This window comes from Xenopus tropicalis, chromosome 5, assembly GCF_000004195.4.
Source record: "Xenopus tropicalis strain Nigerian chromosome 5, UCB_Xtro_10.0, whole genome shotgun sequence".
Lineage (NCBI taxonomy): Eukaryota > Metazoa > Chordata > Amphibia > Anura > Pipidae > Xenopus > Xenopus tropicalis.
In genome coordinates, this window is record NC_030681.2 from 159,573,469 (window position 1) to 159,600,667 (window position 27,199).

General features: G+C 49.0%; 2 protein-coding genes across 7 annotated transcripts in view; one reads left to right on the plus strand and one right to left on the minus strand.

Moving 5' to 3' along the window:
• The first annotated feature begins 432 nt into the window (after window positions 1-432).
• On the plus strand, window positions 433-21,237 carry drc1 (dynein regulatory complex subunit 1). The gene is made up of 18 exons (XM_031901886.1): window positions 433-535; window positions 5,158-5,298; window positions 5,603-5,690; window positions 5,789-5,901; window positions 7,811-7,994; window positions 10,366-10,503; window positions 11,397-11,483; window positions 12,493-12,615; window positions 12,762-12,901; window positions 14,297-14,431; window positions 14,514-14,752; window positions 15,936-16,054; window positions 16,313-16,402; window positions 16,642-16,728; window positions 18,449-18,582; window positions 19,652-19,792; window positions 19,883-19,985; window positions 21,093-21,237. The coding sequence occupies exons 1-18, from the start codon at window positions 486-488 to the stop codon at window positions 21,153-21,155; spliced, it is 2,175 nt and encodes a 724-aa protein (XP_031757746.1). The 5' UTR covers window positions 433-485; the 3' UTR covers window positions 21,156-21,237.
• A 242-nt stretch (window positions 21,238-21,479) lies between these two features.
• The window catches only part of otof (otoferlin), a 34,075-nt gene continuing 28,355 nt past the window's right edge, over window positions 21,480-27,199 (minus strand). For 3 of the 6 annotated variants that reach the window (XM_031901884.1, XM_031901883.1, XM_031901880.1), the window contains exon 34: window positions 21,480-22,952. In XM_031901884.1, coding sequence (XP_031757744.1) covers window positions 22,766-22,952 — 187 coding nt within the window. In that variant the 3' untranslated portion in view covers window positions 21,480-22,765. Of the gene's footprint in view, window positions 22,953-26,702; window positions 26,890-27,199 lie in introns of those variants that run through there. The other 3 variants (XM_031901885.1, XM_031901881.1, XM_031901882.1) reach the window with 2 other exon arrangements.

Here is a 27,199-nt window from a genome sequence, read left to right on the forward strand (position 1 = left end):
AATGAGGGATGAATGGATATTGGGGAGTTGTATCAGGAGTCAGAACCAGCAGTGCAGGGAAGGGAAAGGGACAGACACAGTGACTGGATATTGGGAAGGGGAATTTCTTTCACTCGGCAAACAATGCAGTTATGGGGGGTATTTCCCTATAAGGGGGGGCTAATGCGTTTGTTTCCCCTTTCTCTCAATACCACAGAAATCGTATCTATCGCTCAGCATCTCTTATAAACCGGAGCCGAATCACTGCCTGGTTGCTACGCTACACTGCTCCCTCCCACAGCTTTACAACCCTATTAACCAACCGGTGATAAGCTCCCGCCTACCGACACAACATACAAGCGCGCATAGGCGGATGGAGACGTCAATCTGACAAGGGCTTCGTAACTAAAATACGCTTCCATTGGTCAGAGAGTTCTGACGAGCCTTGCGGGCAGCCTAGTTTTCATTGGTTGAACGGGTTATTCGGTGTCTCTTAGCAACGGGAAATGCTAACAGCGCCACATGACGTACAGGACTCACTGAATCAGCCGCTGAGGTAACTGGGACCGGGGCAATACCGGGGCAACACCGGGGCAATACCGGGGCAACACCGGGGCTGGGCAATACCGGGGCAACACCGGGGCTGGGCAATACCGGGGCAACACCGGGGCAATACCGGGGCAACACCGGGGCAATACCGGGGCAACACCGGGGCAATACCGGGGCAATACCGGGGCAATACCGGGGCAATACCGGGGCAATACCGGGGCAACACCGGGCAATACCGGGGCAACACCGGGGCAATACCGGGGCAATACCGGGGCAACACCGGGGCAATACCGGGGCAATACCGGGGCAACACCGGGGCAATACCGGGGCAATACAGGGGCAATACCGGGGCAATACCGGGGCAACACCGGGGCAATACCGGGGCAATACCGGGGCAACACCGGGGCAATACCGGGGCAACACCGGGGCAATACCGGGGCAATACCGGGGCGGGGCAATACCGGGGCAACACCGGGGCAATACCGGGGCAACACCGGGGCAACACCGGGGCAACACCGGGGCAACACCGGGGCAATACCGGGGCAATACCGGGGCTGGGCAATACCGGGGCAATACCGGGACTGGGCAATACCGGGGCAATACCGGGGCAATACCGGGGGAATACCGGGGCAATACCGGGGCTGGGCAATACCGGGGCAATACCGGGGCAATACCGGGGCTGGGCAATACCGGGGCAATACCGGGGGGCAATACCGGGCAATACCGGGGCTACGGGAATACCGGGGCTGGGCAATACCGGGGCAATACCGGGGCTGGGCAATACCGGGCAATACCGGGGCAATACCGGGGCTGGGCAATACCGGGGCAATACCGGGGCAATACCGGGGCTGGGCAATACGGGGCAATACCGGGCTGGGCAATACGGGCAATACCGGGGCTGGGCAATACCGGGCAATACCGGGACTGGGCAATACGGGGCAATACCGGGGGAATACCGGGGCAATACCGGGGCTGGGCAATACCGGGGCAATACCGGGGCAATACCGGGGCTGGGCAATACCGGGGCATACCGGGACTGGGCAATACCGGGGCAATACCGGGGCAATACCGGGGAATACCGGGGCAATACCGGGACTGGGCAATACCGGGCAATACCGGGGCAATACCGGGGCTGGGCAATACCGGGGCAATACGGGGCTGGGCAATACGGGGCAATACCGGGGCAATACCGGGCAATACCGGGGCTGGGCAATACCGGGGCAATACCGGGGCTGGGCAATACCGGGGCAATACCGGGGCTGGGCAATACCGGGGCAATACGGGGCAATACCAATACCGGGGCAATACCGGGGCAATACCGGGGCTGGGCAATACCGGGCAATACCGGGGCTGGGCAATACCGGGGCAATACCGGGGCTGGGCAATACCGGGGCAATACCGGGGCAATACCGGGCAATACCGGGGCAATACCGGGGCAATACCGGGACTGGGCAATACCGGGGCAATACCGGGGCTGGGCAATACCGGGGCAATACCGGGGCAATACCGGGGCAACAATACGGGGCAATACCGGGGGCAATACCGGGGCAATACCGGGCAATACCGGGGCAATACCGGGGGGCAATACCGGGCAATACCGGGGCAATACCGGGGCTGGGCAATACCGGGGCAATACCGGGGCAATACCGGGACTGGGCAATACCCGGGGCAACCGGGGCAATACCGGGACTGGGCAATACCGGGGCAACACCGGGGCAATACCGGGCTGGGCAATACCGGGGCAATACCGGGGGAATACCGGGGCAATACCGGGGCTGGGCAATACCGGGGCAATACCGGGACTGGGCAATACCCGGGGCAATACCGGGGCTGGGCAATACCGGGGCAATACCGGGGCTGGGCAATACCGGGGCAATACCGGGGCTATACCGGGACTGGGCAATACCGGGACTAGGCAATACCGGGGCAATACCGGGGCAATACCGGGACGGGGGCAATACGGGGCAATACCGGGACTGGGCAATACCGGGGCTGGGCAATACGGGGCAATACCGGGGCAATACCGGGACTGGGCAATACCGGGACTAGGCAATACCGGGGCAATACCGGGCAATACCGGGACCGGGCAATACCGGGCAATACCGGGACTGGGCAATACCGGGGCAATCCGGGGCTGGGCAATACCGGGGCAATACCGGGGCAATACCGGGGCAATACGGGACTGGGCAATACTGGGACTAGGCAATACCGGGGCAATACCGGGGCAATACCGGGACCGGGGCAATACCGGGGCAATACCGGGACTGGGCAATACCGGGGCAATACCGGGACTGGGCAATACCGGGGCAATACCGGGGCAATACCGGGACTGGGCAATACCGGGGCAATACCGGGGCAATACCGGGGCAATACCGGGACTGGGCAATACTGGGGCAATACCGGGACTGGGCAATACCGGGGCAATACCGGGACTGGGCAATCGGGGCAATACCGGGGCAATACCTGGGCAATACCGGGGCAATACCGGGGACTGGGGCAATACCGCCGGGACTGGGCATACCGGGACTGGGCAATACCGGGGACAGGACAGGCCAATACCGGGGACTGGGCAATACCGGGGCAATACCGGGACTGGGCAATACCGGGCAATACCGGGACTGGGCAATACCGGGGCAATACCGGGACTGGGCAATACCGGGACTGGGCAATACCGGGGCAATACCGGGACTGGGCAATACCGGGGCAATACCGGGACTGGGCAATACCGGGGCAATACCGGGACTGGGCAATACCGGGGCAATACCGGGACTGGGCAATACCGGGACTGGGCAATACCGGGGCAATACCGGGGTGCCAGGCAGGGCCAGTGGGGAGGTGCCTGGTACTATTAGCAGTAAAGGGGGCCATATTAATACGAGGGGAAGAGAAGCCCCCACTGCTGATCCCTATGGGGCTGAATTGTATCTGTAGGACTGGTTAATGACTGGTTAATGACTGGTTAATGACTGGTTAATAAGGCCCGGGCAGCTGATGTATCACTGAGAGATGGAGAGAGCAGTAGGTGCCCTGTATTTGCACCAGGGATAAGGAGGCTTTGCTCATAGGAGCTCAGGGCCGCCATCAGAAATCACAAGGCCCCTCACAACAACATTTTCTGTGCCCCCCCTCCTCCCACGCCCCAGTGACCCCTCCCATTAATACAAAGGACACACAGACGTTGGTAGCCAGGGCCCCCTAAAACATTGGTGGTCCTCCCCCAATGTCCTCATACTATGGCCTGCTCTCCGCTGCTTCCTTACTTCCTCCCGCTCCCACCCCGCGTCCTCCCGCATCCTCCAGTTCCTCTCCCCACGTCCTCCTGCATCCTTCAGCTCCCCCCCATGTCTTCCCCCCCCGCACGTCCTCCCACATCCTTCAGCTCCCCCCCACATTCTGCCCCCCCGCACGTCCTCCCACATCCTTCAACTCCCCGGCACGTCTCCCCACCGCAGCGTCTTCCAAGTCTTCCGGCTCCCCCCCAGCATCCTCCTGCTTCCTCCAGGGCCCCCTAAGCATGCTCCAGCTCCCCCCCAGCAACCTCCTGCTTCCTCCAGGGCCCCCCAAGCATCCTCCAGCTCCCCCCCAGCATCCTTCTGCATTCTCCAGGGCCCCCCAAGCATCCTCTAGCTCCCCCCCAGCAACCTCCTGCTTCCTCCAGGGCCCCCAGCATCCTCTTGCTTCCTCCAGGGCCCCCCAAGCATCATCCAGCTCCCCCCAGCTTCCTCCAGGGCCCCCCAAGCATCCTCTAGCTTCCCCCCATCATCATCCTGCTTCCTCCAGGGCCCCCAGCATCCTCTTGCTTCCTCCAGGGCCCCCCCAAGCATCATCCAGCTCCCCCCAGCATCCTCCTGCTTCCTCCAGGGCCCCCCAAGCATCCTCCAGCTTCCCCCCATCATCCTCCTGCTTCCTCCAGGGCCCCCAGCATCCTCTTGCTTCCTCCAGGGCCCCCCAAGCATCATCCAGCTCCCCCCAGCATCCTCCTGCTTCCTCCAGGGCCCCCCAAGCATCCTCCAGCTCCCCCCAGCATCCTCCTGCTTCCTCCAGGGCCCCCCAAGCATCCTCTAGCTCCCCCCAGCATGCTTCTGCGTCCTCCAGGGCCCCCCCAGCATCCTCCTTCTTCCTCCAGGGCCCCCCAAGCATCCACCAGCTCCCCCTCAGCAACCTCCTGCTTCCTCCATTGCCCCCCAAGCATCCTCCAGCTCCCCCCAGCAACCTCCTGCTTCCTCCAGGGCCCCCCCCTAGCATCCTCCAGCTCCCCCCCCCCCAGCAACCTCCTCCTTCCTCCAGGGCCTCCGAAGCATCCTCCAGCTCCCCCCAGCAACCTCCTGCTTCCTCCAGGGCCCTCCAAGCATCATCCAGCTCCCCTACCCCAGCTCCCTGACGTCACACGTACGCACGTGGCGCGACCAATGACTGGGCCCGGAGTTGATTAAAGGGGGCCCAAGCTAAGAAAACTCTAGCACGGCTGGGCCCCCTTTAAAGTTAAAAACGCCCGGGCCCGGGATGACTGTCCCCCTGTGCCCCCCTGATGCCGGCCCTGCAGGAGCTTACAATCTAAGCCCAACAGAGCAGGAAGTTCTGCATAGAGCATTATATTTACTGTGTTGTTATTATTTGCCCCGCCTCCAGCGACACCATGAGCCTGTACGAGAAAGAGCCTGGTACCGAGGAGAGCGCAGTCACCGGCCCTTCATTGGACGCAGAAGATCCCCAGGAGCGAATAGAAGCGAGGCGGCTGCGCATTGCAGCACGAATTGAAGCCAAGAGGCGGTGAGACTTCATTCTGGGGCTTCATGGCTTTGAGTAATGGTTACGCACCTACTGGGGCTCATTTATAAACACCGGGCAAATGTGCACCTGGGCAGTAACCCATAGCAACCAATCTGCAATGAGATTTTTCCAGCGAGCTGTAGGTAGAACGATGAAAGCAAACTTCTAATTGGTTGTCACGGGGTACTGCCCAGGTGCAAATTTGCCCAGAGTGGAGAAAGGTGCCGAGTGGATCTTTATTGGCTGCTATCATTAGGGTCCTAAAATGGAGTTAAATATTGTGCTGCTTTACTCTCGCTTATAGGGAGGCACTGGGTGAGGACCTAAAGGTCCCAAAAGAGAAGAAAGAAGAGGCCAGGAAAAGCCACAAGCAGATAGAGGACAGCAGGCAGGTAAGGCTATGGCTGGTAAATGCTGGGGTACTGGGACCCACCTGGGTTTGCTGAGTTTACTAGTTCAACAAAGAAATATCATTCTGTTTTTCCCACAGCGACTCACAAAGCTTGTCAGTGATGGCACCCAGCTGGTAACCAATATACAGATAGCCACCGATGCCAAAGAGACACAGAGGCGGGCAGAGGAGGAGGAGCTTAAGAGACAGAGGTACCTGGGTTTGCCCAAGGGGGATTGTTATTTATTTATAACCCAGTCCCGGAGGCAAAATAAATGAACAGTGTCAGTAGCCATTATGGGAAAAAGAAAGGGTTGCCGATTTGCCCCCATCTTGCTTATAAAGATGTATTGAGTTGTTTAGTTTATTGTGTAATGTGTGCAGATTGATTGTAGGAACATGCAACTTTTTGCTTAACCTCCCTGATCAGTCTGCTCCATTAAACACCCCAACCTGCCTTCCTGTTACATGTAGCAGGGGGTAACAGGAAGGGTGGGGGGTAGAAACTGAGGGAAAGAGATGCAGGGCCAATAGCTCATAGGGAGTGAGTGCAGAGATGTAGGAAGTGATAGGGAGAGATATCGAGGGGAATGGGTACATCTAGGATGTAGACACACAGAGCTACTAGTTGCAGTTACTTGTTGTGGCTACTAAAACAGACAATGCTGATCATTTACTGATAACTGTCTCTACGTGTGTTTTAGCAGAGGTAATTCTCAGTATTGTCTATGGCAGGGGATTTTCTGGAGTTTAGTAGTCATAAAAAAGTAGCTGCTAGTAGTAGGTCAGTGTGTCATCACCCTAAGTGGGTTGGGAGTCAGAGACACAGAGACAGAAGGAAATGGAGGGATAGAGATGCGGGGCCAATAGCTCATAGGGAGAAAGTGAGTGCAGAGATGTAGAAAGTGATAGGGAGAGATATCGAGGGGAATGGGTACATCTAGGATGTAGACACACAGAGCTACTAGTAGCAGTTACTTGTTGTGGCTACTAAAACAGACAATGCTCATCATTTACTGATAACTGTCTCTACGTGTGTTTTAGCAGAGGTAATTCTCAGTATTGTCTATGGCAGGGTCATAAAAAAGTAGCTGCTACTAGTAGGTCAGTGTGTCATCACCCTAAGTGGGTTGGGAGTCAGAGACACAGAGAGAAAAGGAAACTGAGGGAAAGAGATGCGGGGCCAATAGCTCATAGGGAGAAAGTGAGTGCAGAGATGTAGGAAGTGGGGAGAGATATCGAGGGGAATGGGTACATTTAGTGGTTTGGGAGTCAGAGACACAGAGACAGAAGGAAACGGAGGGATAGAGAGGCGGGGCCAATAGCTCATAGGGAGAAAGTGAGTGCAGAGATGTAGGAAGTGGGGAGAGATATCGAGGGGAATGGGAACATTTAGTGGTTTGGGAGTCAGAGACACAGAGACAGAAGGAAACGGAGGGATAGAGAGGCGGGGCCAATAGCTCATAGGGAGAAAGTGAGTGCAGAGATGTAGGAAGTGGGGAGAGATATCGAGGGGAATGGGAACATTTAGTGGTTTGGGAGTCAGAGACACAGAGACAGAAGGAAACAGAGGGATCTGCTGATACAAAGGCTGTGAGGTTAGACAGAGAAGCAGAAGAGACTGAGTACAAATGAGATAACAAGCAGGTAATGGAGTGAGATAGGGAAGGAGTGGGGGAAGTAGGGGAGTTATAGAGGATGCAGGCAAGAAAAAGGGATCGGGAAAGGAAATAGCTCAAAGGGGCAAATCAGGAGATTCAGAGAGAGTTGGAGCAGAAGAAGCAAAGGAAGATTGAGAGGGAATAGAAAAGAGAGACAGAGAGAGGGGGGAGTATGGTGATAGGGAGATTGGTGTGACAGAGAAGGAACGGGGGGGGGGGGGAGAGAAAGAATGAGTTGGGGAGACGGAGCTGGGGGCTGTAGGGACTGTGGGGAGATGAAGGTGCAGGGGTGATAGGGAGTGGAGGTACCCAGGCAGGGAACATGGGGAACGCAGCAATGGAGACAAGGCAAGAGAACCAATAGGAAGGGCAGAAAGGGTTGGGGGGGTAAGGAGTGAAGGCAGAAGGATGAAATGATGAAGGGACTCAATCCATGGAATGATGGTTTCTTGCTCGGCAGGCGAGAGAAGTTGGACACCGAGGCCAAGAGCAGCCTGGAGAAGTTTGATGAGATCACCAAGAAATGGGCGTTAGACAAACCCAAACAGGTTCCCCAGAAGATGTGGGAGATCCTGAACAGTCAGCAGCAGCAGTGCGCCCACCTCATCGGGGACAAGAACAACCTCATCAGTGAGCTCCAGAAGGTGCGACTATTCCTCTCACTATTCCTCTCACTATTCCTCTCACTATTCCTCTCACTATTCCTCTCACTATTCCTCTCACTATTCCTCTCACTATTCCTCTCACTGATCCTCTCACTATTCCTCTCACTGATCCTCTCACTATTCCTCTCACTATTCGTCTCACTGATCCTCTCACTATTCCTCTCACTATTCCTCTCACTATTCCTCTCACTATTCCTCTCACTATTCCTCTCACTATTCCTCTCACTATTCCTCTCACTGATCCTCTCACTGATCCTCTCACTATTCCTCTCACTATTCCTCTCACTATTCCTCTCACTATTCCTCTCACTATTCCTCTCACTATTCCTCTCACTATTCCTCTCACTATTCCTCTCACTAGGGCGCAGCTCTGGCCTGGAGCTTTGTGCCTGGAGCAAATAGGATGTGTATAAATAATAAATGCAGCTAATTGCGGCCTCCCACAGGGAGCTATGGAACACACATCTTGCCCTCGGGGGTATTTATATATCATTAGAATGCCTTTATTATGTGTATTGCCTCTATATAACTAGGGCTTTGCAGCACCCTCTAGTGGCAAATAGAGGTTTCTCGGCTAAAATGTTCTCAAATCACGTTGGCTTCATGGCAGTGGTTATACAGGTATGGGATCTGTTACCCAGAAACCTGTTATTGAGAAAGCTCTGAATTACAGGCAGGCCATCTCTCATAGACTCCATTCAATTTTTAAAATGCATTCTCTGTAATAATAAAACAGTACCTGTACTTGATCCCAACTAAGATATAATTACCCCTTATTGGGGGCAGAACAGCCCTATTGGGTTTATTTCATGGTTAAATGATTCCCTTTTCTCTGTAATAATAAAACAGTACCTGTACTTGATCCCAACTAAGATATAATTACCCCTTATTGGGGGCAGAACAGCCCTATTGGGTTTATTTCATGGTTAAATGATTCCCTTTTCTCTGTAATAATAAAACAGTACCTGTACTTGATCCCAACTAAGATATAATTACCCCTTATTGGGGGCAGAACAGCCCTATTGGGTTTATTTAATGGTTAAATGATTCCCTTTTCTCTGTAATAATAAAACAGTACCTGTACTTGATCCCAACTAAGATATAATTACCCCTTATTGGGGGCAGAACAGCCCTATTGGGTTTATTTAATGGTTAAATGATTCCCTTTTCTCTGTAATAATAAAACAGTACCTGTACTTGATCCCAACTAAGATAAAATTACCCCTTACTGGGGGCAGAACAGCCCTATTGGGTTTATTTAATGGTTAAAATGATTCCCTTTTCTCTGTAATAATAAAACAGTACCTGTACTTGATCCCAACTAAGATATAATTACCCTTTATTGGGGGCAGAACAGCCCTATTGGGTTTATTTCATGGTTAAATGATTCCCTTTTCTCTGTAATAATAAAACAATACCTGTACTTGATCCCAACTAAGATATAATTACCCCTTATTGGGGGCAGAACAGCCCTATTGGGTTTATTTAATGGTTAAATGATTCCCTTTTCTCTGTAATAATAAAACAGTACCTGTACTTGATCCCAACTAAGATATAATTACCCCTTATTGGGGGCAGAACAGCCCTATTGGGTTTATTTAATGGTTAAAATGATTCCCTTTTCTCTGTAATAATAAAACAGTACCTGTACTTGATCCCAACTAAGATATAATTACCCCTTATTGGGGCAGAACAGCCCTATTGGGTTTATTTCATGGTTAAATGATTCCCTTTTCTCTGTAATAATAAAACAATACCTGTACTTGATCCCAACTAAGATATAATTACCCCTTATTGGGGCAGAACAGCCCTATTGGGTTTATTTCATGGTTAAATGATTCCCTTTTCTCTGTAATAATAAAACAGTACCTGTACTTGATCCCAACTAAGATATAATTACCCCTTATTGGGGCAGAACAGCCATATTGGATTTATTTCATGGTTAAATGATTCCCTTTTCTCTGTAATAATAAAACAGTACCTGTACTTGATCCCAACTAAGATATAATTACCCCTTATTGGGGGCAGAACAGCCCTATTGGATTTATTTCATGGTTAAATGATTCCCTTTTCTCTGTAATAATAAAACAGTACCTGTACTTGATCCCAACTAAGATATAATTACCCCTTATTGGGGCAGAACAGCCCTATTGGGTTTATTTACTGGTTAAATGATTCCCTTTTCTCTGTAATAATAAAACAGTACCTGTACTTGATCCCAACTAAGATATAATTACCCCTTATTGGGGGCAGAACAGCCCTATTGGGTTTATTTAATGGTTAAATGATTCCCTTTTCTCTGTAATAATAAATAATAAAACAAAGTAAATCCCATGTCTCCCACCCTCAGGAGCTGCGGAGGAAAGACGACCAGTACGTGAAGGATCTGAAGAAACAGGCGGAGGACATAGACCTGCTGGTCGAGAGAATGGAGGAGCAGATTAAGAACCTGACCAAGACGTACAGGCAGGAACTGCTGCAGATCGAGGTGAGAATCACATGGTTATGGATAGAGAAACAGTATGGCCGCTCCCACAGTGCAGGGAATATTCTGTGCACTGAGACTGACATTCTGCGTATTGTCACCGATCATTTGGGAAAAAAAATGAATACTTTATTGGCAGATCTTGCACTTGTAATTACTATAGACTGTAATGCTGCCTTTTAATTAGAGAATTTATTGTATCAGGTTGTGTGGGTGCAGTTCTGCTACCACCTTTGAAACGATCTGCCACCTACTGGCGGGAATTGGTAAGAAAGGCTCCAGTGCAGCCATTGGTTGATCAGCCGCAGGAGCTCTACTGAGGGGTGTAAGGGGCAACTAGTTTTTAAAGGGATCCTGCCATGATATTTATGGGGCACTTTTTATCTCTAAATGACACTGTTACACAGCAAATAATTCCCTCTGCCATTTAACCTTTTATTCTTCAACCAACAAATGTATTTGTAGCTGTAATATTGGTGTGTAGGCGCCATCTCAGTGCATTGTGCCTGAGTCTGAGCTTTCAGCCAGCGCTACCCATTAGAACTGCTTTCAGCTAACCTGTTGTTTCTCCTACTCCCATGTAACTGGAGGAGTCCCAAGCCGGACTTGGATTTCTTACTATTGAGTGCTATTCTGATACCTACTGGGAGCTGCTATCTTGCTCCCTTCCCATTGTTCTGCTGATCGGCTGCTGGGGGGAGGGGGGGATATCACTCCAACTTGCAGCGCAGCAGTAAAGTGTGCCTGAGTCTGAGCTTTCAGCCAGCGCTACACATTAGAACTGCTTTCAGCTAACCTATTGTTTCTCCTACTCCCATGTAACTGGAGGAGTCCCAAGCCGGACTTGGATCTCTTACTATTGAGTGCCATTCTAATTTATTTTTCCTTTGTTACAGAAAGTCTTTGAGTTGGAGCGGCGGGAGCTTTTAACAGCAAATAGGAATAAATGGGAACAGGGGATGGAAGCCCGAAGGGACAAGGAGGTAATCTTTACTGATTGGTGGGTTTGGGATGAGAGACAAACTCAGCTTAGTAACTGCGACATTTCTCTGTTTTATATGGAATCTGGGCCTAGAACCTTTTATCCTTTTGTCTGTACAGGCTATGAGCAAACTTAGGGGTCTGTTCCTGCTGAATTGTGCTTAGTACAGGGGAATCCCTGTGTGCCATAGTTTTATGGTATCTCTCTGTACAGGCTATGAGCAAACTTAGGGGTCTGTTCCTGCTGAATTGTGCTTAGTACAGGGGAATCCCTGTGTGCCATAGTTTTATGGTATCTCTCTGTACAGGCTATGAGCAAACTTAGGGGTCTGTTCCTGCTGAATTGTGCTTAGTACAGGGGAATCCCTATGCTGCCATAGTTTTATGGTATCTCTCTGTACAGGCAATGAGCAAACTTAGGGGGCTGTTCCTGCTGAATTGTGCTTAGTACAGGGGAATCCCTATGTGCCATAGTTTTATGGTATCTCTCTGTACAGGCAATGAGCAAACTTAGGGGGCTGTTCCTGCTGAATTGTGCTTAGTACAGGGGAATCCCTATGTGCCATAGTTTTATGGTATCTCTCTGTACAGGCTATGAGCAAACTTAGGGGGCTGTTCCTGCTGAATTGTGCTTAGTACAGGGGAATTCCTATGTGCCATAGTTTTATGGTATCTCTCTGTACAGGCTATGAGCAAACTTAGGGGGCTGTTCCTGCTGAATTGTGCTTAGTACAGGGGAATTCCTATGTGCCATAGTGTTATGGTATCTCTCTGTACAGGCTATGGGCAATCTTAGGGGGCTGTTCCTGCTGAATTGTGCTTAGTACAGGGGAATCCCTATGTGCCATAGTTTTATGGTATCTCTCTGTACAGGCTATGGGCAAACTTAGGGGGCTGTTCCTGCTGAATTGTGCTTAGTACAGGGGAATCTCTATGTGCCACAGGTTTATGGTATCTCTCTGAGACAGGGGAGGTGCCACATATTGTACCTGATCACCTTCCCTCCCGCAGCTCGAGACCCTGATGAGCCGGATGAGGAAGGTGGAGGAGTACGAGCAGCAGCTGAAGCAGCTGAGGGTGCAGGACGGGGAGGAATATAATATGATCAAGATCAAACTGGAGGCTGATGTTCAGGTGGGTTCATGTTATTTTTTATATACCTTCTGGGCCTTATCAACGGCTGTGTGCCCAGAACATTCTGCAGCCTGTATATATAATGGCGTGGGTGCTACCCTAGCGCTTGGCTTTGGCCATGATGTGCTGCCCCCTGTGTGCATCAGGTCCTACAGCAGCAGCTGCAGCAGATGAAGGCCACATACCAGCTGAACCAGGAGAAGCTCGAGTACAACTACCAAGTGCTGAAGAAGCGAGACGAGGAGAACACCATCACCAAATCCCAGCAGAAACGCAAGATTACCCGGTATGGAAGCTCCCAGCCTATCCTGGCCCTCCTTATTATGGGCGTTCAGCAGTTTGGGGTGTCAGCAGCTGTCTGGTTGTTAGGGTCCAAAAACAGCAATTGTGGCCTCTCAGAGTCCCTTACAGGGATGTCCCCCCCCTCTCCCCACTATGTGACTGACTGTGGGGCCAGTCTGTGGGTGTCACCACTGCACCCCTTACAGGGACGTCCCCCCCTCTCCCCACTATGTGGCTGACTGTGAGGCCAGTCTGTGGGTGTCACCACTGCACCCCTTACAGGGATGTCCCCCCCCTCTCCCCACTATGTGACTGACTGTGAGGCCAGTCTGTGGGTGTCACCACTGCACCCCTTACAGGGACATCCCCCCTCTCCCCACTATGTGACTGACTGTGGGGCCAGTCTGTGGGTGTCACCACTGCACCCCTTACAGGGATGTCCCCCCCCTCTCCCCACTATGTGGCTGACTGTGAGGCCAGTCTGTGGGTGTCACCACTGCACCCCTTACAGGGACGTCCCCCCCCTCTCCCCACTATGTGGCTGACTGTGAGGCCAGTCTGTGGGTGTCACCACTGCACCCCTTACAGGGACATCCCCCCTCTCCCCACTATGTGACTGACTGTGGGGCCAGTCTGTGGGTGTCACCACTGCACCCCTTACAGGGATGTCCCCCCCCTCTCCCCACTATGTGGCTGACTGTGGGCCAGTCTGTGGGTGTCACCACTGCACCCCTTACAGGGACGTCCCCCCCCTCTCCCCACTATGTGGCTGACTGTGAGGCCAGTCTGTGGGTGTCACCACTGCACCCCTTACAGGGACATCCCCCCTCTCCCCACTATGTGACTGACTGTGGGGCCAGTCTGTGGGTGTCACCACTGCACCCCTTACAGGGATGTCCCCCCCCTCTCCCCACTATGTGGCTGACTGTGGGCCAGTCTGTGGGTGTCACCACTGCACCCCTTACAGGGACGTCCCCCCCCTCTCCCCACTATGTGACTGACTGTGGGGCCAGTCTGTGGGTGTCACCACTGCACCCCTTACAGGGACGTCCCCCCCCTCTCCCCACTATGTGACTGACTGTGGGGCCAGTCTGTGGGTGTCACCACTGCACCCCTTACAGGTATGCCCCCCTCTCCCCACTATGTGACTGACTGTGGGGCCAGTCTGTGGGTGTCACCACTGCACCCCTTACAGGTATGCCCCCCTCTCCCCACTATGTGACTGACTGTGGGGCCAGTCTGTGGGTGTCACCACTGCACCCCTTACAGGGACATCCCCCCTCTCCCCACTATGTGACTGACTGTGGGGCCAGTCTGTGGGTGTCACCACTGCACCCCTTACAGGGACACCCCCCATCTCCCCACTCTGTGGCTGACTGCACCCCCACTTGTCGTGCAGGCTGCAGGATGTGCTGAATAACCTGAGGCTGAAGCAGGCCAAGCAAGTGAAACAGTATAAGGAGGAGAACCAGTCGCTGATGGATGACTATAAGAGGATAGTGGAGCAATACAAAGAGTTGCAGAAGAAGATGAGGTGGGTGACAAGCCGAGGGTGCTATAGGCCGCGGGGGTGCCCACATTCCGTACGGGTGCTGATACGGCTCTCTCTCCGGCAGGCATTTCTCCGCTGTGGATGCCAAGATGTTTGAGGACATCTGGTTAATGAATGAAGAGGAGATGAAGCAGTTGGTCCAAAAGGCGCTGGAAGCTGATCGTATCATTCAGGAGCAGCAGCTGGGGATGCGCTGGGAGCCTCCGGAACTTGGGTTCTTGGACAATGTTGGGCCACTCCTGGCAAAGCAAAAGGATCAGAAGCCGGCAATCACCGTAGCGCAAGAAGTCATGTCCTCTAATGGTGAGTTATTGGCTCTGACTGGGCAGTTATTGGGTCAGACTGGGCAGTTATTGGTCCTTGCAGGTGAGTTATTGGGTCTGACTGGGCAGTTATTGGTTCCTGCAGGTGAGTTATTGGGTCTGACTGGGCAGTTATTGGTCCTTGCAGGTGAGTTATTGGGTCTGACTGGGCAGTTATTGGTTCCTGCAGGTGAGTTATTGGGTCAGACTGGGCAGTTATTGGTCCTTGCAGGTTAGTTATTGGGTCTGACTGGGCAGTTATTGGTTCCTGCAGGTGAGTTATTGGGTCTAACTGGGCAAGTATTGGGTCTAACTGGGCAGTTATTGGTTCTTGCCGGTGAGTTATTGGGTCTGACTGGTCAGTTATTGGTTCTTGCAGGTGAGTTATTGGGTCTGACTGGGCAGTTATTGGTCCTTGCAGGTTAGTTATTGGGTCTGACTGGGCAGTTATTGGTCCTTGCAGGTTAGTTATTGGGTCTGACTGGGCAGTTATTGGTTCCTGCAGGTGAGTTATTGGGTCTAACTGGGCAAGTATTGGGTCTAACTGGTCAGTTATTGGTTCTTGCAGGTGAGTTATTGGGTCTGACTGGGCAGTTATTGGTCCTTGCCGGTGAGTTATTGGGTCTGACTGGTCAGTTATTGGTTCTTGCAGGTGAGTTATTGGGTCTGACTGGGCAGTTATTGGTCCTTGCCGGTGAGTTATTGGGTCTGACTGGTCAGTTATTGGTTCCTGCAGGTGAGTTATTGGGTCTGACTGGTCAGTTATTGGTTCCTGCAGGTGAGTTATTGGGTCTGACTGGGCAGGTATTGGTTCCTGCAGGTGAGTTATTGGGTCTGACTGGGCAGGTATTGGTTCCTGCAGGTGAGTTATTGGGTCTGACTGGGCAGGTATTGGTTCTTGCAAGTTAGTTATTGGGTCTAACTGGGCAGTTATTGGTTCTTGCAGGTGAGTTAAGAGCTCCTCCCCCAAGCATGGCATCACTCCTGGCACCTTTATTTATTACCTTTCAGTAAGTCATGTGACAGAAATGACATCACTGAGCACCTGTAATATCTGATGACATCACTAAGCACCGTTTATAAGAATATAAATTACAGGATATTTATGGTATTACATAGATAAATGAAATCTGCTTAGATCATCCTTCTGTTTGTGTCCCCCGTCTCCTTCCTTTCGGGCACAGCACACAGGGACGAGAGTCCGGCCATGTTGGGACAGAGCGACGGTAGGGTGCGTCAGGGGGGCCCAGCTGTCTCTGCTCAGACTGTTAAGCACATCCTGGAGTTGCTCTGCGACGAGTCGGTGGGTATTGAGTATCTCAGTTGTACCGCCATTTATTTGCCACTTGGCCCAGCTGCTGACTCTATAGGCCAGGCGTTCATAGAAACATTGTGCCTGACTGGCACCGAATGAATATCCTACCCAGCTGTGGGCCCTACATTCCTCCCTATAACTGACAGATGTGATTATATTGGGGTGCATAGTCCCCTAATGATATGGGTCAGTATTACTGGCCCGTAATCACCTGCCGTGCACTCTAACCCCCGGCTTTTGTTCCAGGGCTTCCTCATAGAGAACAAACTGACGCGGCTGCTGTCCCCCCTGGACAAGGACGAGAGGTCCCTCATTAAACTCGACTCCATTTTCGGGGTACGTTGTTTACACTCGAATCATAATATTATCTGCTATATATAATATAATTAGTATACGTGATATATATCTGTATAATATACAGTTGGGTCATTTCCCTATGGGTCCCAACTGTAAATTATACCCTTATAAACAGCACGTAGTGATGTCATGAGTTATAATCGGAGCTTAGTGATGTCATTTCTGTCACATGACTCACTATGAGAATGGGCATTGGCTGATTGTATCATTGTGCCCAGGCTCTTGGCATCGCAGTGGAGGAGGATGTGTACAAACTGGTCGAGTTCTTCTGTAGGTACAAGAGAGAGCGCAGCGCGGCCAAACCGGTGAGTGACCAATTGTGCTTCCTAATAAACCCCTGATACGGTTTCCTGTTGGCCAATGGCGCGAGGGGAATTCGGGCGGCCCGTTCCCTATAGTCACACTCATGGAAGGGCACAAACGCTTTCAGCTCTTTGTAATGGAAGTGAATTGGGAGAGCAGACAGGAACATTTTACTCCCCCCCCAGACCTGCTGAAAGTGGTAGATTCCACAATAACTCCCATAATAATTCCCATAACAACCATAATAATTCACATAACCTCCCATAATAATTCCCATAACACCCCTAATAATTCCCATAACCTCCCCTAATAATTCCCATAACCTCCCCTAATAATTCCCATAACCTCCCATAATAATTCCCATAACCTCCCCTAATAATTCCCATAACCTCCCCTAATAATTCCCATAACCTCCCCTAATAATTCCCATAACCTCCCCTAATAATTCCCATAACCTCCAATAATAATTCCCATAACCTCCCCTAATAATTCCCATAACCTCCAATAATAATTCCCATAACCTCCCCTAATAATTCCCATAACCTCCAATAATAATTCCCATAACCTCCCCTAATAATTCCCATAACCTCCAATAATAATTCCCATAACCTCCCCTAATAATTCCCATAACCTCCCATAATAATTCCCATAACCTCCAATAATAATTCCCATAACCTCCCCTAATAATTCCCATAACCTCCCATAATAATTCCCATAACCTCCAATAATAATTCCCATAACCTCCCTAATAATTCCCATAACCTCCAATAATAATTCCCATAACCTCCCCTAATAATTCCCATAACCTCCAATAATAATTCCCATAACCTCCCTAATAATTCCCATAACCTCCCCTAATAATTCCCATAACCTCAATAATAATTCCCATAACCTCCCCTAATAATTCCCATAACCTCCCATAATAATTCCATAACCTCCAATAATAATTCCCATAACCTCCCCTAATAATTCCCATAACCTCCAATAATAATTCCCATAACCTCCCCTAATAATTCCCATAACCTCCCCTAATAATTCCCATAACCTCCCCTAATAATTCCCATAACCTCCCATAATAATTCCCATAACCTCCCCTAATAATTCCCAAAACCTCCCCTAATAATTCCCATAACCTCCCCTAATAATTCCCATAACCTCCCATAATAATTCCCATAACCTCCCCTAATAATTCCCAAAACCTCCCATAATAATTCCCATAACCTCCCATAATAATTCCCATAACCTCCCCTAATAATTCCCATAACCTCCCCTAATAATTCCCATAACCTCCCATAATAATTCCCATAACCTCCCCTAATAATTCCCATAACCTCCCCTAATAATTCCCATAACCTCCCATAATAATTCCCATAACCTCCCCTAATAATTCCCAAAACCTCCCATAATAATTCCCATAACCTCCCATAATAATTCCCATAACCTCCCCTAATAATTCCCATAACCTCCCCTAATAATTCCCATAACCTCCCATAATAATTCCCATAACCTCCCCTAATAATTCCCAAAACCTCCCATAATAATTCCCATAACCTCCCCTAATAATTCCCATAACCTCCCAGTTGCCGTTGCCCTTACACATTTAGGTTTTACCCTGTAGCAAGTTACAGCATTGGGAATATACTGCCTGGCTGAATGTTACACGTGGCACTTTGGGTTTAGTTGCCCTTTAAGCCAGCTCACTGCTCTGTGCTTTGGTTTGAGGATGAAGATGGAGATGCGGGAGAATCCAACGCTGACAGCAGCGCAGGGGGGAGCCATGGACCCCAAGGGCTTATCCATCCCAATGAGGTTCTGGGGGCCATCAAGGCTTTTGTTATGGAGTTCCAGAAACCAAGGTTTGTGCAGCGGGTACCCCTGGCATTATCCTTACATGCACTATTCCCCTGTACTAAGCACAATTCAGCAGGAACAGCCCCTAAGTTTGCTCATAGCCTGTACAGAGAGATACCATAAAACTATGGCACATAGGGATTCCCCTGTACTAAGCACAATTCAGCAGGAACAGCCCCCTAAGTTTGCTCATAGCCTGTACAGAGAGATCCCATAAAACTATGGCACATAGGGATTCCCCTGTACTAAGCACAATTCAGCAGGAACAGCCCCCTAAGTTTGCTCATAGCCTGTACAGAGAGATACCATAAAACTATGGTACATAGGGATTCCCCTGTACTAAGCACAATTCAGCAGGAACAGCCCCCTAAGTTTGCTCATAGCCTGTACAGAGAGATCCCATAAAACTATGGCACATAGGGATTCCCCTGTACTAAGCACAATTCAGCAGGAACAGCCCCCTAAGTTTGCTCATAGCCTGTACAGAGAGATACCATAAAACTATGGCACATAGGGATTCCCCTGTACTAAGCACAATTCAGCAGGAACAGCCCCCTAAGTTTGCTCATAGCCTGTACAGAGAGATACCATAAAACTATGGCACATAGGGATTCCCCTGTACTAAGCACAATTCAGCAGGAACAGCCCCCTAAGTTTGCTCATAGCCTGTACAGAGAGATACCATAAAACTATGGCACACAGGGATTCCCCTGTACTAAGAACAATTCAGCAGGAACAGCCCCCTAAGTTTGCCCATAGCCTGTACAGAGAGATACCATAAAACTATGGCACATAGGGATTCCCCTGTACTAAGCACAATTCAGCAGGAACAGCCCCCTAAGTTTGCTCATAGCCTGTACAGAGAGATACCATAAAACTATGGCACATAGGGATTCCCCTGTACTAAGAACAATTCAGCAGGAACAGCCCCCTAAGTTTGCCCATAGCCTGTACAGAGAGATACCATAAAACTATGGCACATAGGGATTCCCCTGTACTAAGCACAATTCAGCAGGAACAGCCGCCATTCTCAGGAATACACAACCAAATAAAGCGTTGCTGTGTGGGTTTCAGGGAGAGAACAGCGCCCCCCAGGCTGATGGAGGAACGAGACAGCAGTGAAGACGCCACATACTGGGCTGCAGCAGCAAAAGCCATTCCTGAGTCGCGGCTGAGAGTGTGGGACGCCCTGGAATCTGCTCTGGAGAAGTATCAGTGAGTACAGTATTAATAATAATTACCCTGTGTGCTGCCATGTTGTTTCCTGCATTCCCCTGACTGACCAATCATTGCCCTTCATTCCAGTAATGTCCTGAGTGGCCGGGCCCAGCTGATAACAGAGACAGTGAGTCTGAGACATCAGAACACAGAGCTACGGACTCTGCTCCACCAGTACCTCAACTCCCAGGTAAGGCCCCGCCTCCCCCCTCAGCCCCTCCCATTCTCCCCTGTAATGGTTCTGCCAGCAGTGGGAATCCAATGGGTCGGCCATGTTCTTTATGGAGTAAAATACTTGAATTGATGTGAGAAAAGCTTCTATTGCATTTAGCCTCTCCAATGGGGGGGGGGGGGAGATTAATTACAACCATGAGATTTGATTGGTCAGCTGTAGTAAAACTAAATTGTACGGCTCTGGCACTTTGGTCCCTGAGAGTCAGAATCTTAGAATTTAGAATTAAGACTGTACCAGCGCTTTATACTCCCCTAAATATAGAAAGATTGTGCTTATAAAAGTTGGGTTTTGGACTAATTTATTGAGAAATCCCCCCCAAAAGCCTTCTAGCCCCACCCATTCCACTTCCTGCTGCCTGAATTCTCTGCACTGTAGGATAGGAGCCAATCAGCAGCTAGGGAACTGAAGCCTGTGTTTGCTTGTGTGAGTGCAGGGCTGTGATTGGCTATGCCCCTGCTATTGTGCTTCTGGCAGTTAGGACACGCCCACCCCTCATTTGAAACCCAGACAGGGACCTGAGAGGATCTATAGGGAGCTCCGCCTGATGTTCAGCCCAATTGGTGGAACATTCCCCTGCTTTAAAGGGGCGGTTCACCTTTAAGTTAACTATTAGTATGTTATAGAAAGGCCAACTGTAAGCAACTTTTCAATTGGTCTTTATTATTTATTTTTTATAGGTTTTGATCTATTTCCCTTCTTCTTCTGACTCTTTGCAGCTTCCAAATGGGGGTCACTGACCCCGGCAGCCAAACCCTATTGCTCTGTGAGGCTCCAGTTTTATTGTTATTGTTACTTTTTATTCCTTATCTTTCTATTCAGCCCCTCCCCTATTCATATACCTGCCTATCATTCAAAGGAAAGCCTGGTTGCTAAGGTCATTTGGATCCTAGCAACCAGATAGCTGCTAAACAAAAACTGAAATAATTAGAAAACTACAAATAATAAAAAATGAAGACCAATTGCAAACTGTCTCAGAATATGACTCTCTACATCATACTAAAGGGGAACTCTCCTTTTAAGGGGAAAAGAATAATATTTTCCATTTTCATGTTTCTGTTTCAGGTCAATGCGGAACTGGAAATCCCCCCAACCCAGATGCTGCAGGGGGAGTATTCGCACACGTGAGTGGGGGGCGCAGTGTCCCTATCCGGACTGTCTCGCTGGGCAACGCTCACTTTCTCCAATAAATTATATTTATTACAGTAAATGGGCTTTGGGTATTGGATCAATTAGTAATTGAGTAGTGGGGGGGGGGGGCTGCCAAACTGCCGCCTTCTGTTCCTCCAATCAGACGCGGCGTCATTGGAAGCTGTATGTAGCCATAAAGTCATCACACAAGGCCGGATTGTTTCTAAATTTCCCTTTAATCCAGTGAGTGAATGAATTTCATACAAAACACATAATCAATTTAACATCATTTCCCAGAATATAACGAGTTGGTCCCTTGGGCAGCGCCGAGGGGGGGGGGGGGCCGGGGAAGCGGCAAGGGTGGGGGCCCAACCCACAATGCAACATAAATGTATATAAATGCATTTCCCCTCTGCATTACTTGGATTAGAAGAAAAAGGTTTAATCACTTGGGGAAGGCGGGGCCTGATATTTAGCTCCCCCCCCCAGTGATTAACCCTTTCCTTTAAAAACATGCCTCTGTCTGAGTGTTGGTGATATGTGTAGTTCAGCAGCACCCAGAGGGGCCCCTTCTGACTCGGGGACCCCCGGGTGGTAATTCTTACTGATTACAATGGCTCCAACGTGCATGGTCGCACAGTGCTGTAACCCATAGCAACCAAACAGACCAACCAGATAGTCTAAAGGTGCCCCTACAGGGGCCGATTGTAGCTGCCGATATGGGTCCCTTAGAGAGATTCGGCATCTTATCGCGCCGTGTAGGGGCAGCAACGATGGACATGCCAACCGACATCTGGCCTAAAGTCGGGCAGATCTTGATCGGGCAGGTTTAAAAATTTAGTTGGATCAAGGGACCGCACCGGCTCGTTGATGCGGCCCCCAAACCGACTGCACCCATTGCCGTCATTATAATTCAATCGTTTGGCCCCAGGGACCGAATTGGGAGAAGATCCGCTCACTTAGCGACCTCACCAAGCGAGCGGATCTTAACGCCTATGGCCACCTTTAGTTGCTGTAAACTGACCAATGGTAACTGATACATGGTTGCTATGGGTTACACTGCTGGTATATAAATACCCTTGCCCAGCTGTAGTTCTACCCTGCAAGTAGTCCCTGTGTGTGTTTGGGCTGCTATTGGGGTATTATGGGTTATTGGTTCTTGGTCTGTTCCTGACTAATTCTAATGGCAGCCTGACCCAATCCCTGCCTTTACTTTGGCTTTCCACCCCGCCTCCCCCTATTGGGACCATCCCATTGGCCTTTGCCTTTTCCCAATCCCCAGTGCCCTGCTTTCTCCTTAGTCCTTACCCCCTGCTCCTTTCAGCCCTGTGCCAATGTGATCCAATTGGCCCCCCCAGACCCAGTGGGCAGCTTATTGGCCCATACAAGGGACTATCTGAAAACTGTCAGTGAAGCAGATTTGATTGCCACATTGGCATTTATATTAGCCCTCGTCCAATAGGTGCCCGTAGGGTAACAGTATCATCCGATTACGGTCAGATTAACCTCATTTTGCCCAGGGTAAGGTTGGCGCAATCGGGCAAAGATCCGAGGCAAAGCCGTTTCCCGTTGATGGGTAACTGTGCCCTTGGGCTGTTCCTTTGCCCTCAGCCGCGGGGGTTAATGAGCCTCTCGCTGATAGCGCCGGGGAGGGTGTAGAGCACCAACGCCACGAACATCAGAACCGCACAGGAACCGATGATGCCCAGTACGTGCCACCGGTACTGTCGCCATAGCAACATGCACACTACCCGCAGGGGGCTCAGCATCCACGCCAGGCTGGGATTCGGCCGACTGGGAGAAACCATTTACACTTTTATTGTAACAAACAAACAAACAAACAAAAACAACTTTGAAAATCAGAAAATCCAAAACCCAAACACAACAGGAAAACGAATAAATAACGAATCAATAAATAATAAAACACAAATTCAACTTATAAATGAGAACCTTTACAACAAACCCAAATTAGTGCAAAACCGAGGGAAACGGGGGGTTCCCTGTAATGGGGGGGAGGGGGCGGGGTCACGATGGGAGCGAAGGAAAGCACCGCCCCCTAAAGAGAATTCACGTCACACTCAAACTGACTACAGGGGGAATATGATGCCAAATGTTGTGTTTTTAGCCCTAAATACCCCCCTGGGACCGAATTGTAACCCCCCCCCCCCCCCAAAATCATAAACTCTAGTTTCCTATTTGTGTTTTTTGTGGGGTTTCTAGATCCGCTTGCAGATTCTGCCTTCCCTATAGACTTCATTATTCTCTATCAATGCAATGACTGAAGGTGGGGCCTAAAAGGTGGGGGAGTGGCTTGCCAATGCTGGGGGGTGTGGTTAGTACCTAACGAGCTGTGGCAGATAAGAAACCTACACAAACTCCCTAAACTAAATAAATCATATAATCCAAAGTATTAAATCTAATAATATAGGGATATCAGTCCTCCAGGTTTCCTAAGGTGCAACTAGCAGCCCCCTGCTCTCCGGGGGTAGGGGTTAGAAATCTGGGGACCACCCGTAATAAGAAGCCCTGTGACCTGTGACCCCTCATTGACTTCTAATATCCTTATCATTTACAGTAGGGGGTACATTATCCCTTATAATACATGAGTGATACTCAGAGTTCCCTGTATAACTCAGCCTGCAGCCTTGTGCCTTTATATGGGGGGCACAGAACCCCTCAGTGACTGCTAATATCCTTATCATTTACAGTAGGGGGTACATTATCCCTTATAATACATGAGTGATACTCAGAGTTCCCTGTATAACTCAGCCTGCAGCCTTGTGCCTTTATATGGGGGGCACAGAACCCCTCAGTGACTGCTAATATCCTTATCATTTACAGTAGGGGGTACATTATCCCTTATAATACATGAGTGATACTCAGAGTTCCCTGTATAACTCAGCCTGCAGCCTTGTGCCTTTATATGGGGGGCACAGAACCCCTCAGTGACTGCTAATATCCTTATCATTTACAGTAGGGGGTACATTATCCCTTATAATACATGAGTGACTTTATAAGTTATAAAATAGTAGGGGGCATATTTATGGACACTTTACATCTTGAAAAATCCTTCTGTTTATAAATAAATCTCTGAATAAATACATATTTTTTTATAGACAGATATGGGATCCGTTATCCTAAAATCTGTTATCCAGAAATGTCCGAATTACAGGAAGGCCATCTCCCATAGACTCCATTTTAAGCAAATAATTAAAAAATGATTCCCTTTTCTCTGTAATAATAAAACAGTACCTGTACTTGATCCCAACTAAGATATAATTACCCCTTATTGGGGGCAGAACAGCCCTATTGGGTTTATTTAATGGTTAAATGATTCCCTTTTCTCTGTAATAATAAAACAGTACCTGTACTTGATCCCAACTAAGATATAATTACCCCTTATTGGGGGCAGAACAGCCCTATTGGGTTTATTTAATGGTTAAATGATTCCCTTTTCTCTGTAATAATAAAACAGTATCTGTACTTGATCCCAACTAAGATATAATTACCCCTTATTGGGGCAGAACAGCCCTATTGGGTTTATTTCATGGTTAAATGATTCCCTTTTCTCTGTAATAATAAAACAGTACCTGTACTTGATCCCAACTAAGATATAATTACCCCTTATTGGGGGCAGAACAGCCCTATTGGGTTTATTTAATGGTTAAATGATTCCCTTTTCTCTGTAATAATAAAACAGTACCTGTACTTGATCCCAACTAAGATATAATTACCCCTTATTGGGGCAGAACAGCCCTATTGGGTTTATTTCATGGTTAAATGATTCCCTTTTCTCTGTAATAATAAAACAGTACCTGTACTTGATCCCAACTAAGATATAATTACCCCTTATTGGGGGCAGAACAGCCCTATTGGGTTTATTTAATGGTTAAATGATTCCCTTTTCTCTGTAATAATAAAACAGTATCTGTACTTGATCCCAACTAAGATATAATTACCCCTTATTGGGGGCAGAACAGCCCTATTGGGTTTATTTAATGGTTAAATGATTCCCTTTTCTCTGTAATAATAAAACAGTACCTGTACTTGATCCCAACTAAGATATAATTACCCCTTATTGGGGCAGAACAGCCCTATTGGGTTTATTTCATGGTTAAATGATTCCCTTTTCTCTGTAATAATAAAACAGTACCTGTACTTGATCCCAACTAAGATATAATTACCCCTTATTGGGGGCAGAACAGCCCTATTGGGTTTATTTAATGGTTAAATTATTCCCTTTTCTCTGTAATAATAAAACAGTACCTGTACTTGATCCCAACTAAGATATAATTACCCCTTATTGGGGCAGAACAGCCCTATTGGGTTTATTTAATGGTTAAATGATTCCCTTTTCTCTGTAATAATAAAACAGTACCTGTACTTGATCCCAACTAAGATATAATTACCCCTTATTGGGGCAGAACAGCCCTATTGGGTTTATTTAATGGTTAAATGATTCCCTTTTCTCTGTAATAATAAAACAGTACCTGTACTTGATCCCAACTAAGATATAATTACCCCTTATTGGGGGCAGAACAGCCCTATTGGGTTTATTTCATGGTTAAATGATTCCCTTTTCTCTGTAATAATAAAACAGTACCTGTACTTGATCCCAACTAAGATATAATTACCCCTTATTGGGGCAGAACAGCCCTATTGGGTTTATTTAATATTTAAATTATCTCTCAGTAGACTTAAGGCATGGAGATCCAAATTATGGAAAGATCCCTTATCCAGAAATCCCCAAGTGCTCAGCATTCTGGATAACGGGTCCCATACCGGTATTATTTTTCATCAATTCACCTGCAAAACTGTTAAAAATCCTTCTCTGAAATAACCAAAATGGCAGCTTTGTTTCCCTGATTTATGTCAAACGTATAAAAACGGACCTTGATCTTCTCAGAATTGTTCTGCGGCCTATGGATTAGTGGGCGCCAGAGAGCGCCTTGGTCATGTGATTCCCTGTACTCACCTGATCCCCGTTGGTTGGGTGACGTTTAGGGGTGAATGTATCTACTGTATATATATCCCTTAGCCCCCCCAAGAATATCAGCAATACCCCAAACTATTCATTGGGAAGCCATTGGGATTATATAGGCAGCATTCACAGAGCTAATATTTTTGGTTCTGTTGCCATATAAATTCTAAACTGATCTAATTCCACAGGGAATGTAAGAAAACGAGACGGTGGAAGCTCCTCCCCAACTCAAACTTCTTCATTTTTTCCCCATATTTTTGGGTGGAGACGAACTCTCTGCACCCAGCAGCCAATAGAGTTGGGATCATGTAAAGGAACCTTGAACTAGAAAGCTAAGATTCCACCTTAGTTGAGGCCAAAAGGTAGAAGCGGCTCGGTCGTCAGTGGTAGAGGATGCGGTTTCATTCAAGTCCATGGCCGCCCTCTGGCTCCCATTTTGTTCCTATTCATTAGGGCTACAAATATCTCACACAAAACAGATGTCCTGACAAAGCTTTCGCTAAAAGTTCAACGTTTGAGATGGAAAAGGACAGAGCAAGCTACGAGAGAGTCCTTCAACCGTCGGCTCCTCATGCACCCAGAAGCTTCTTCACCATGTAACCGGGCATGCTGTAGAGGAAGAGGGCCACCATGGCCAAAAGCAGCAACGCCAGCACAATCTTAATGATGAGCCACTTGTAGCGATTACAGATGAGATACTTGATGGACTTAAGTGGGTTGAGGAACCAGATGAACGAGGTGTCGGGTCGACTGTCCAAGGCGGCAGATAGGAGACAAGATGGGGGAATTGGGGGTGGGAGAGGGGAGAGAGGGGTTAAACTGTTAGTAACACATTTTAATCTGAACGGCAATGATCTGCAGAAAGCAAAAGGTTAGTGTTGTTAGGTTTGGGGCAACGGCCAAGGGACGGAGACAAAAGGACAGCAGCAACCCTGAAAATATTGGTTCCTTCGTAACGTCTGTCACAGGATTGGTGCAAGTTAGAACCTAAAGTATCTGCTGTGATGGGGTGAGCTTATTTAGCAGAGTACAGTCATGAAATCTGATTGGGTGTCACCAA

Bases quoted from the DNA above. Each gene is read 5' to 3' on its own strand.
- drc1 (XM_031901886.1), top strand. From the start codon at position 486: ATGCTAACAGCGCCACATGACGTACAGGACTCACTGAATCAGCCGCTG. The intron at 18,583-19,651 runs GTTTGTGCAGCG...TGTGGGTTTCAG, and splicing joins ATGGAGTTCCAGAAACCAAG to GGAGAGAACAGCGCCCCCCA. The intron at 19,793-19,882 runs GTGAGTACAGTA...CCTTCATTCCAG, and splicing joins TCTGCTCTGGAGAAGTATCA to TAATGTCCTGAGTGGCCGGG.